Genomic DNA, 12,749 nt, shown 5'->3' with positions numbered 1-12,749 from the left:
CGATGACATAAATATGTGTACTGCATGTTCTGTACCTTGCCTTACTACTCTCTTTATATTTCCCTCCTTGGGAAATATAAATAGGATTTCCAACATTCTTGGTTAAAACTATTTGTAGATTGGATTTTCAAGAAATGCCTAGCTCTAGTTAAATGTATGATCGGATTCCACAGAAAGAGCTAGATATAGAGCTTTATGCATTTGATTTACACGCTTTGTAAATGTTCACTCTGGCCTGAAGGTTTAAAATGATTTCATCTGACATTTGTAGTTTTCCAGTTAGCATCTTGTCCTCATTCTCTCCTCCCCCCACGGCCCGGCCTTTATCTTTACTACCTATAGCTTAGAAGCTTACTCAGTGTGTTTACCTAAATAATGGAAACACTTTGTAATGTGTTCACAGCTTGTTTCCAGGCCCTTTGAAAGTATTTTAACCACAGTCAAAAGCTTGGTCTCTGTCTATGTCTCTTTGTTCTCATTGGGCTGAATTTTAGCTTCATTTTGAATTTTATAAATTTCCATTTTTAGCAGGCATCCCAAAGCTGCTTTGTCTTAGTGACACATTGTCATTTTGTAGCGTGTATCAGCTCTGGGTTTTGAAGGTATGTGACTCAGAACAGCGGTGTAACTACATTTTTATGTGGTGTCGGTTCAGTCAAGTTAAGATTGTTGGGTGATAAACAGGCAGCCCTGTTAATAAAATCCTTGGGTTGGTTCTCCTAGCTGTATTCTGGCCCGTGTTCTCCATACTCTTCCCTCTGCCTGCCTGACCTCAGCCTGACCTTTGTGTGTACCCATTGCTGGCGATTGTACACCTACATTGGGAGGTAGTGATGGTCAGATGAGGGGTTTGTGAGAGTCCTGCTTCAGGCCCTCTGCTGTCTTTCTCCAGCGGTCGAAGAGCCTTCCTTGTGAATAAACAAGGGACGGTCCTCTCGCCTCCGGCAGCAGAGATGGCTTGCTGCTCATAACTGAGAGGACCTACAGGATATTAGACAACACAAGGTTTTTTGGGTTACTGTTTCGAATAAACGATCGCACACTTCTTCCTTGATCTTAACCTTATCTTGTAGAAATGACCTTAGATAGGAGTTCATTGAAGCCTGAAAAGATTGTTCCGATGTGGGCAGTAGTTTAATGATAGGTGAGGTTTGAAGGGATTCTTGTGATGAGTGCTGGTTTTTCCTCCTGGAGTTGAGATCCCTAGAGCCCCTCTGCGGAGATCTTCCAACATGGAGAAATGTTCGGACACCCCACTATACAGTTTGCAGTGCCTTTCCCTGAGGTTTATCCAAGAAATAACTGGGTTGGGTCAAATGAGTCCCCTTGTTTCTACCTGCTTGTCACAGTTGGGGGCGAGCACTGTGGCTTTTGAGTCCAGAGCCATGTTCAGGTCACATAATCATAGGTCATTGCCCTTCAGCATGTTGGTCTTATACATTTAAAATATATGAAAAATAGCTAACATAATGCTCATTTGACGGAATATGCTTTTTCTGGATTATGTATTTTTCATGTTGTGGAAAAAAAAGGAATGGGAGGGGAGAAAACAGGGGTCATTGGCTCTGAACCCTGCTGATTGAAGGTAAGTGAACGTTTAACTTCAGTCACTTGCTTCTTGTTATGTCTTTGTCAGTATCTGAAGGTAAACCGTTGTGTTTAATGTGAGCGTACAATTCAAGATGCTAACTCGAAACTTTTTCCTTCTCTATTTTGAACGATAGGTGCGTTCTATGGATGAACTGAATCATGATTTTCAAGCACTTGCTCTGGAGGGAAGAGCGATGGGAGAGGTAAGTGAACTGGTGTGTCAGAAAAGTGGGCCTGTTTTTAAGGGAAGTTTGGAGCTGTCTTTCATCAAATGTGTCCGAATCTAGTCTCCAGAAGTATGTGCTTGCTTTTCCTTGTTGCCATCCTCATGATAGGAATGGGATATTGCCGAATTTTGCCAAAATGATTTCATTATAAGAAGAACGTTAGCCTTAGCCTAATGTCTTAAAAATAAAACAAAGCAGCCAAAACATGAGCACAAATTATTGATGGTTATATTAGCCAGTCAGTTGTAAGTCGAGGCTTTAAAGTTTCACAAGATAATTTTATATGCATCACATATCCTTACTTTTGCCTCATTTTCCACTTGCTAGGTTCTTTTTGCAGCGGAAGAAGGGGGTCTTAGATTGGCTGCTGATCAGAACATGTTGATAACCTGTTTTTAGAGTAGGTTGAGGAGGTTGTTTGGAGCTCCATTGTGGAGAGGAAGTTGTTAGATTTCTGGTGAAATGATTCCAGAGGGTAGAGGTGTCAGCCAGAATATATAGAACTCAGGAACAAGAAGTTTGGTTTGTTTATAATGTTTAAAATTTGCAAAAACAAATTCCTGTCATCTGCACATCGATAGGGAGGGTTGCCGTAATTCTAGAAGAAATGGGAGTATAAAGCACAGCTGACTTCTGGCCATTCTTGTGGTTGACAATTAGAATGTATTGGTGATAAGGTAGAACCTATAGTTTGGATTAAGAGCCAAAGGTGTAACAGGTTCTCAAGCTGGGGGCATTTGCTTGTGGTCCTCTTGTTCTGGAGCTTAACCTTAGGTTTTTTCCTTCTGTTTTATTTTTTGCATATCTAATATTTAAAAGCTCCCACATCTGTTTTAATGTTTTAAAGGAGGGAAAATAGCTGTATTCTGGATTCTCTTTTATATCATTCATTAAACACACTTGTTCTTTGATTTAGCAAATATCCTTTGATCCAGGCACCGTGCTGGGTTCTGAGGGTTCAGGATTAAGGTAATTCTTCTCCTGATGTATAGCAAATATTCATTGACTGCCGTTTCGGTTAGGCATTAGTTAAACTCTTCTGGTGTTTTGGTTCTGAGGGTCTTGCTTCCTGTGTTTTGAGATTTCGTTTCCAACTTTTCCTTGTCATCCTGTGATCAGAGTTCCAGTGTCCTATCATCTTGGGTTCATGGGTTTTGGGCCTGTTCATGGGTTTTTCTCCTAGAGCTTTAAGAGAAGTTAGATAGGTGGCACCATGTCTCCCGTGCCTGCCTAATATTAAAACAGTGCACATTAATAAATCCTCTATGGTTAATGGGGAAGAGATTTTTCTCAGCTTTTGGAGCAAAATTTGAACAGAAAGTTAAACAGATGAATCAGATATTAAGTGTAGATGGGAAAACCGTGTTTCTCTTGTTCCCCACTCCTGTGATTTTAGCCTGGTCCACTCTACCAGACATCAGTGCCAGTTTTTAAAATTAATTGTACAAAATAAAATAATGCCTTTTGCTGTTGTGTACACTATATAATCTCTAAAGGCTTAAAGTCTGTTTAATTGAAGAAATAGTGAACAGAATCGAATAGAAAGTGAATTTTATTTAAATGATGACAAAACTACACACACACACACACACACACAGACACACACACACACAGACACACACACAAATGCACACACTTTTTTATTTTGAGAGAGAGAGAGAGAGAGAGAGAGGAGAGAGAGAGAGAATTTCAAGCAGGCTCCACACTGTCAGTGCAGAACCTGATGTGGGGCTTGTACTCATGAACCCCATGAGTTCATGACCTGAGCCACAATCAAGAGTCAGATGCTCAACCGGCAGCCACCCAGACACCCTGACAAAAATATTTTTTGAATAGTTTTTTCCTTCCAAAAATACCTTTCCCCCTACCCAAGGCTTCCAAACCTCACCTTTCTTATTTGTGTTAGGAAATAGTATTTTTTTGGTATCTGTATACTCACACCTGGTTGTGGGCATATGTAGATAACCAAAATGTACTCCAGCAGTTATGGGCTGTCACTCTTCTTCTTTCCTCATTACGTATTCAGAGAGTAATAATAACTACCATTTGCTGACAATGTATTACACAGGTGCTAAGGAGTTTGTCTCATCAGTAACTCTATCAGGACGGATCTCTTATCCAGATAAAGAAAGAGGCTGAGAGAGATGAATTAATTTGCCCAGGGCCACATATCTAGTAAGTGATGAAACTGGGATTCTGACCTGGCTTCCTCTTCAAAGCATGTTCCCTTAGAGTAAATGAAAATCTCATTTTAGTAAGCTGTATAAAAATTGATATTTTGGGGGAGGATTAAAAAAAATGCTTAATATATGTTCCTCCCAAAATACAGATGCTGAGGTAGTTTTTTATTTTTATTTATTTTTTTATTTTTTATTTTATTTATTTTTAAAAAAAAATTTTTTTTTCAACGTTTATTTATTTTTGGGACAGAGAGAGACAGAGCATGAACGGGGGAGGGGCAGAGAGAGAGGGAGACACAGAATCGGAAACAGGCTCCAGGCTCTGAGCCATCAGCCCAGAGCCCGACGCGGGGCTCGAACTCACGGACCGCGAGATCGTGACCTGGCTGAAGCCGGACGCTTAACCGACTGCGCCACCCAGGCGCCCCTGAGGTAGTTTTTTAAAAGTAGACTCTGCCCTCAACGTGGAGCTCAAACTCATGACCCCAAGATCAAGAGTTGTAAGCTCTACCAGCCAAGTGCTCCTGGTTTTTGAAAGCATAACCCACTGGTTAGGCACGGTGTGGACAGACTAAGTATAGAGAATGAGGTTTCTGTACCCAAGGAGCTCTTTAGCTACTTGAGGAAGCAGAGAGTACACTTGACAACAGAAAGAAGGCCCAGCGTTGCCTATATATGTTTCGGGTTTAGAGAGAAGGGAGTGGTCGGTATCGCTCGGACAGTTTATGATTACTGTAATGGAAGAGTGTAAGACTTGGGAATTGTTTTCTGGTTTATTTAGTTGGGGTCTGGATAGGTGCAAGATGGGAGAATGTTTTCTGCAGTGTTACAAGGGAAGTTGGCAAAAGAGAAACGAAGAATTAATAAGCTTTTATTATAAAATAAAGCTACAGCTTCTAATTAGTTTAACCTCATTAAATTTCCTTCCCTTTAAGCAGTGAAAGAGAGGGGCTGTGTATAAATGTAGTCTTTACCCCTATATACGCTAAAATTTCAAGTAAATTGCTTTGATTTTTCAGCCAGGCACAGTGTATTTTTGTTTCACTTATTTTGTGTGTATTTGTGTGTGTGTGTGCGCACGCGCTTGCACTTGTGTGAGTCCTCATTACAGTAAACGATAGATACCTCGTTTTGGTAAACGAAAATGAGTCCTAGTTCCTTCTGTTAAGAACGTTATGAATCGTTAGAATTGAAAGAGAATTGGTTCCATTAAGAGTAATTGAGCTCTAGTAAAGTTAATGCTTCTTGGCTCTTGTTAACATTTTTTCCGTCAAAGCCAACACTAGGCTCTGCAAAATGTAGAGCATTTCTTAGAACTCTTGCTAAGAAGTGGCTACTTGAACCATCACCTCAGACCTTGTTGGCTGTCCGAGGTACCGTTGTTCTTAGCGGAAGGATCACAATACAAGTGCTTTACCTACCTCTTATTCTAGAAAATCAACATTAAAAGGACGATAGTAAAATAAATGTCTTAGGGTTAGGCCACAAATTATTTTCAAATATGTCATCTACTCTCCTTGCTGGTCATTTCCATTCAACTTAAAGGTATAGTCCTGAAAAGTTGAAAGGCGCATATTGGAGCAGCTTCTTAAATTTACACATGAGAAGATTAGGCCGTTAGTTGAGTATTCAGGAGTAGATCTTTGTAGTACTGAGGAAAGGCTCACTAACCTTGGGTAACTGGGCTTGGTTTCTACATTGGTTTGGTTTCTGATTTTGTATAATTTACTTGCTTCACCTGTAAGAGGACAGCAGTGTTCCTACTTTTTGTGTCTTCAAAAAGGATGGATTTGCCAAGGGGAGAGCTGTTGATAGAAAAGGCACCTTGTTTTTTTTTGCATAATTGGTTTTCTAAAAACTGAGGACTTTTTTTCTGTTTAAGATTCCTGACTGTTTTATGTGCAGAAAACTTGATCATTTTCAGGGATGTTGAGATAGTAGTGATTATTTCTGGAGTAAATGGGATGTATTTAGATACGTGGCCCTTCATCTTTGTTTTAGAAAGCTGAAGCATAGACAAGTTTGTAAACCTGAGGAAGCAGATCTGGGAGGTGCTCGTGTGTGTGGAGTCCTAATGAGAATCCTGTCATGTTCCTTGGAAGTAGAATAAGGTGAGATAGGGTTAAAATACAGCTGTAGATTCTTTTTTTTTTTTTTCAAGTTTATTTTTGAGAGACAGAGAGTGACAGAGTGTGAGTAGGGAAGGGGCAGAGCCAGAGGGAGACACAGAATTCAAAGCAGGCTCCAGGCTCTGAGCTGTCAGCACAGAGCCCGACGCAGGCCTCGAACCCATGAACCGTGAGATCATGACCTGGGCCGAAGTCGGACGCCCAACCGACTGAGCCACCCAGGCGCCCCAATCTTTTTTTTTTTTCTTAAAAATGTTTTTAAATGTTTATTTTTGAAGGAGAGCGAGAGAGAGAGAGAGCGAGCGAGCGAGCGAGCGAGGGAGCACACAAGCTGGGGAGGGGCAGAGAGAGGGAGACAGGATCCAAAGCAGGTCTGCACTGTTAGCACAGAGCCCGATATGGGACTTGAACTCATGAGCCGTGAGATCATGACCTGATCCGAAGTCGCTTAAGTGACTGAGCCACTCAGGCACCCCTAAAATATAGCTGCAGATTCTTATTGGACATTATGTTGGAATTCTATCTGTAAGTGTAAAATAGCAAAATGGCTAGTAAAGGGAGGAATTTGGTAGTGATTTGGAGAGCTAAAGAACAGTTCACCCAAAGAAAGGTGTAACTTGGTGGGATAGAGCACGCTCTAGACCAGAACCCTGAAGCCACAGTCCAGCCTTGGCTCAGACGTTCATCTTCTTCGGACTTTGGCTTTTTTTCATCTGTAAGACAAAGATGTTGGACTGGTTTCCCAGGACCCTTTCAAGTCTAAGATTTTGGAGTTTGCCCTTATTTCTATATCTTTAAAAAGATAGAAAAGAGGGATAGTTCTCCTTTTTCTAGGATATGCCAGAGGGCATCTAAAAGATGTCTTTTTAGAGTGACTTCCCCCTTGTGATGTAGAGGTTCTGTAACTTTTCATTGGGTTTTCTAAGTGACTCATCCACCAGTCTGCAGTTGTCTAAGGCGTTGACGTATCTGTTCCTAAGGGCTCATGGGTGGCAATTCTGAAATCAAGGCAAGTGGAAGCCTGATGTGGATACCAAGTCTGTTAAATTCTTTTCTACATCTTTCCATCATGGCAAACAGAATGGCTCATAGAACTGGAGGCTTTTTTTTGAGTAGCTAAAAGTACTTTTAGGATTCACAGCCCAAGAACGGCTACCTAACACTGGCAGTTTCTTGCAATTCGAGTCCCATGAGAGTAACTCGGTCGACTCCAAAATTGACAGAATTTAGACAGGAGATATATTGTGTGCCAGCAAAATCATGCACCCTTTCTTGCAGAAGGAAGACGAATTAATAAAGTCTTTGGTGTATTAATATAAAAACATCTGACCAAATAATGCAGTGAATCCCTTTTCCCCCAAAATATAGCTTTTGAGTACAGACAGGAATGGTAAAACTGCCTAGTTCCTTTAGCCTTGTCTTAATACCATTTGGTTGTTGGGCATTTTTGGCATCTTGCTATTAGAATGTTTCCTTAAGAGAAAACATACATAGTTAGCCAGACCAAGTGACCTGGAGGTATGAGATCTTAGTTCATGACTTTCCTGTATTAGGTTAGTGACTATGGGTTAGAGATGAAGTAAGCAACCTCTTTAAGGTATTGTTTGGGGAAGTTCCTGAGATCTCGTAATAGTTTTGGGACTGGGCGTTTTGAAGAACAAGATAGAAAAAGGGGTCTTCTGTATTGAGGAGGGCACCTGTTGGGATGAGCACTGGGTGTTGTATGGAAACCAATTTGACAATAAATTTTATATTAAAAAAAAGAAAAAGAAAAAGGGGTCTTCTAACCTTGAGAATGTGGGTGCATCTGACATTTGGAACCTGGTTCTCAATTCTGTCCCACCACTTTGAGACCTGTTGGGAACCTCACTCGTTCCAATATCTGCCTTCTCTCCTGTATTGGGAAGAATAGATAGACCTACCACTGTATATCCTTTGCAGCAGGATGTAGCTTATCCACATACTGCTTAGTCTGTGTTTGTTGAATTTTTCCCCCTTTATCCTCCATTGGTTGAAATGTTTTCATTCTTTTCATCCACATCACTGTGCTTTATTTGAGGGCAGGCCAACTAAATCGCTACAGTAATGCATTAACACTTTTCAAGATACTTTGGCATTGATTTCATTGCTTATGTGAATCTCTGAATAGATTTTTGGGAGATATTAATACCATTTTTTTTTTTACATGAGGAAAATGAGTCCTAAGGCCAAGTGATTCCAGCTAAGGTGATGAGTATTAAGATGTGGATTTGAATGCCAAATAAGTTCTATTTCAGTAGGCTCAGGAATAATAATAATAGCTGTAGCACATTACCGTATATAATTTTCCAGGTACTATGCCAACTACTTTGTATACGTTACAGTCTTCACAGTGGTCCTACAATATTGTGATGCCCTTTTATAGACCAGGCAAAAAGGGACTTGAGAGGTTAACATGATCATGAACCAGCTATTTGAATACACATCTCTGTCAATCCAGATCTGATTGGGTTTTTCTGCTGTTCGTTTCTTCATGTCCAGAGTCTGTTATTTAACTTCACTTATCAGCTCCTCTTTATAAAACTTTTCTTGCTCTTACCAACCAGAATCAATGGAGAGGAATTCAAGTAGCAAGTTATTTGTGTCATTCTTATGGCTCTGATTTATTTCGTATGTAGTGATTTGTGTAAATGTTTTCTGTTTCCCCGCACATAAGTTTGTTCAGGGCAGGGGCTTCAGCTTAATAACATACTTTGTAAATAGCATCTGCCCATATGCTGTGTTGAATGAATCTTACAAAATAAATATTTTTTTCCTAAGCATGGCTTCCTCTTTCTTTTCTCTTTTATCCAGAAGTTGATACTGTCCTCCCCGCACGGGACCTTAGTTCAATTCCGTAAATATTTATTGCCTGTATTCTTTATTCAGATTACTTTTCTATCCTAAGGGATGTGGGGTTGTGAAGGGGGGAGGATGAGGAACTGCCAGAACTAAAAAAGCCTCTATTCATTCATCCTTCTCTGCATATTTTTACATTTTCAAACTATTTGATTATTTTGCAAAGAGTAGTACATAAGATGAATAGTAAATCAGCAGTGCTATTATCATCCAAGTTGAATCCTATATAAGGGGTTTATTATAAAGGGTCTTTTGTTTAATATAGTTGTAACTCGATCAATGGGACACTTTCTCTGGGTTATCTGCGGGGGCGTGGAAATACCCTCATTACATATACACAACCAGACATAATTGTATTTAGAAAACAGGAATTACTTTTGTTATATTTCTTGTTCGAGTGTGTATTAAACAATATTGTGTGTAATTCTCTCTTCTTTACTGTTACTTTACTGATGAGGAACCAGAATTAACCAGAGTTAATCCATTGTTTCTTGATTAATTAATGCATTCTGTGATTCTCATTATAGCAAAGCATGTAGAGGAAAGAATTTATTTTCCGTATTGGTCTTCCTGGTATACATAATAGCCATATCTATGAAATTTTCATCTCCTGGAGTGCATGAAAAAGGGAACTTGTCCATATCTGGCACACTGAGATCTTTGTCTTGTCAATTTAATAATTAAAAATGCCCTGAGGCTGACTGGGCATGTGGGTGGGTTTAAGTATTTGCTCCCATCTTGAGGCAAAGGACTCTTTCTCTTCTCTTAGTTGAGCTGTTTCCTGCTTGGGGGATATGAGGTGGGTAGGTCATGAAGCAAACTAGATGTTTTCATGGTTTTATTCATGAACTTAACAGGTTTCCTATGTGATCTGGAGGCTTATCTTTTGCACATTGGGCTCTTGGGTATTACTGCAGGAAATCACCTAGATAATTATTAAGTCTAGACCTAGTGTAACATGTATATGATTATGTTATAGGACAAACCATGTAGCTTATACATGTGCAAAAACAAATGACCTTGTTTGACCTAGATAATATAATCCTGTTTCCTTACATGCCGTTCCTTTATCCTGCAGAAAAGCCTAGTTCACCTTGGACATTTCTTCATTTTCTGAACACAGTTTACTGTCAGTCTATCAAGTTTTATGAAGATAGCAGGGAAAAGAAGTTTCATTTGGTTCTGTTCCAATAATTTGAAGGGAGAAGGTGTAAAGAATTTTACTTTCAATGGATTTGGGAGGTGGGGAGGGTGCAGTGGAGAAAGGATTAGTGTGGAGCTTGCCCCAGGGTAATTTATCACAAAAGAACATGGAGATTGATGTGCTAACAGTATCTCTGAATTTTTTTATGAAAGTATTCTTTCATTTCACGAATGAAGTTAACAGTGATTGTGCTCTTTGTGTGGTAAGGAACCACTGTGCTCCTTTGAAGAGTGCACACTGTGGAGTTTGGCAGCCATCAGCTGAAGAACTGAATGCACTTCTGACTAACTCGTGGTTGTCCTAAAATTTAAGAGCTACCAAATTCTTCTGTCTGCTTGATTCGTCTTTTTGTTCGTACTGTTCCCTAGGAAGCAGCCAACCATGGATCTTCAGGACAACCTGAAAACTTTACCCATTGGACTTGTGAACTTAAACTTGGAACGCTGTATTGGTACATACTTGGGTTCTGTTGCACGACTCTACAGAATAGACTTCTCCTTAAAAGAATTTCAGTGATAGACTGGCTTATGTATACTTAGTGACTTCATTCTTGCTTGTCATAATGGGCTATGAATCCTCACTTTTGAAATGACATAGGTTTTTTGTTTGTTGGTTGTTATTATTATTATTTTTTTAATGCTTTGAAAGCCGAGAGAAGCATCTGCATGGCAGTTTGTATCTTCCTTGCCCGATTTCCACACGTCCCCTCTCTTACCCTTTTGTGCCTAATTATTGCCTCCTGACGTCCATTTAACTTCCCCTTCCCCTTCCCCCATTTTATGGAGGAATGTCAGATTAATTTTCTGAACTTAATTTTTATGATGTTCCTTCCTGTTACTGCCTGTTGGCTTAGAGTGTCACTGGTCGCTGGACTAGTTGGGCTAGTTGGCCTAGTCCTTACTGCTTCCCTCTGTCGCTGGCCAGATGCCTTTCTTCTTGGTGGGCACCTGCCCGTGTGCTTTCCTTTCTGTCTTTGCTCTTGTTCGAGAGTCCTTCCCACTGTCTTCTCGCTCTCCCGTACGGGAGTCCTGACCAGTCCTGTCACAGGTTAGTGCTCCTTTCTTCATCTGTAGGAGGTTGTGAAGTTCAACAGTCTGAAGCACACCGTAAGTGTGCTTACCTTAAAATGAAGGCCTGGTAGCTGTATCACTTTGATTCCTGGTAGGTTTTTCTTTTTTAGGGTGAAGAGTGTCTTTCACTACTTCTGTTTCCAGTAGTGGCTTCTACAGGCTGTGCATTTCAGGGCCTAGTCAAGTAATACTTTACTTTTTGACATCAGTGCTTCAGATGCTGAAAGCTTTGCAATTTTTCAGTAGCCAGAAGAGCAGTAGTGGTTTTCCAGATGTGGGAGAGAGCAAATTTTCTCATTGGCCAGGCCTCAGTGGCTTGTGTCATGTCTTTAGGGGCAGAAGAGTTTCTAAAGGACATTCAGTGTAACTATTGACATTACTTATGAAAAGTGCTTAATAGCTGGAAAATATTTTTCAAAAAACCTGTTAATTTTATATACTGCAGGATTATAATTATGCAAAAAATTCCTCTTTTTTAAAAGGAGGACATTAGATTTCAACCAAAAGAGATACTTACTTAAGAGACCGTTCATGTGGAAATCAGTTTTCAGTGGTAAGCATCTCGACGCATAGATGGACAGTTTTAGGCAGTAATTACTAGGTGCCAGGTTTCAAATCTGCCTGGTAGAGAGATGTGAAAAAATTATAGCAGATGTTGATGCTTAGTTTTTTTGTGATCTGAATGAAATGAAGCAGTCAGAAACGTTTTAGCACTGAAAAGTGATCTTTACGTGTAAGTATTGAACAACAGGTTAAAGAGAATGGAGGGACACTTCCTTAATTAGTAGCTAGATCAACAGGAGGCGTGAATTGAGAAGGTCCTACTCCTTAAACTGGAAGGGAAAATGAAGAGGAAAACACCACCTTCGTTATACTTATTGTCTATTGAAAAGAGTAACTGGCTGTGATAGCACCATTGAACTCGTTCGACATTCCTTATTTAGGGTACAGGTTTCAAAGTGGGTTAGATGTTATGTGCTTGCTTAAAAATACTTGAAACATACAGTGTGGGCACTCCTTAAAGTTGCCACTAACTTTTGTTACTGTGGGATTATGTTGAAGTGAAGTGTGTATGCTTAAAAGAAAATGCCTTGTTTGTAGTGAATTCCATACCCCTGTAATCTTAATTTCTATTTGTTAGAAAATCCGTTCTAAAGCATCATAAACGTTGATTTTGTAGTAAGTCATTCATAATGTCACCACCCCCAGCAAGCACCGATTTCAGTTTTTATTTTTCTTTCCAGTCTTGATCCAGAAGGGAAGGATGCGCCAGGAGAAGGGGTCTTTACCTGTGCAGTTTTGTCTTTTACTTTTAATTTTGTAAACATTACCTAGAGTCTTTATGGCTGTTTTGGGTGAGCTTCCATTGTGGTAGCACAGCTACCTTGCTCCTGATTGTTTTGGTCTTGTACTTTGAATGTAGAGGTGTTTTTTTTTTTTTTTTTTTCTTTTCTTTTGAATTCCAGTCTTTT

At 39.9% G+C, this 12,749-nt stretch overlaps 1 protein-coding gene across 27 annotated transcripts in view; it reads left to right on the top strand.

The window, feature by feature from the left end:
* Positions 1-12,749, top strand: part of PUM1 (pumilio RNA binding family member 1) — a 134,930-nt gene that overhangs the window by 40,723 nt on the left and 81,458 nt on the right. For all 27 annotated transcript variants that reach the window (XM_043574319.1, XM_043574312.1, XM_043574327.1 and 24 more), the window contains one exon: positions 1,725-1,793. In XM_043574319.1, the coding sequence (XP_043430254.1) occupies positions 1,725-1,793 (69 nt within the window). The remainder of the gene's footprint in view (positions 1-1,724; positions 1,794-12,749) is intronic.

Source organism: Prionailurus bengalensis, chromosome C1 (assembly GCF_016509475.1).
Source record: "Prionailurus bengalensis isolate Pbe53 chromosome C1, Fcat_Pben_1.1_paternal_pri, whole genome shotgun sequence".
NCBI lineage: Eukaryota > Metazoa > Chordata > Mammalia > Carnivora > Felidae > Prionailurus > Prionailurus bengalensis.
Note: the sequence above shows the minus strand (reverse complement) of the source record. Positions and strands in the feature narration are given on the sequence as shown.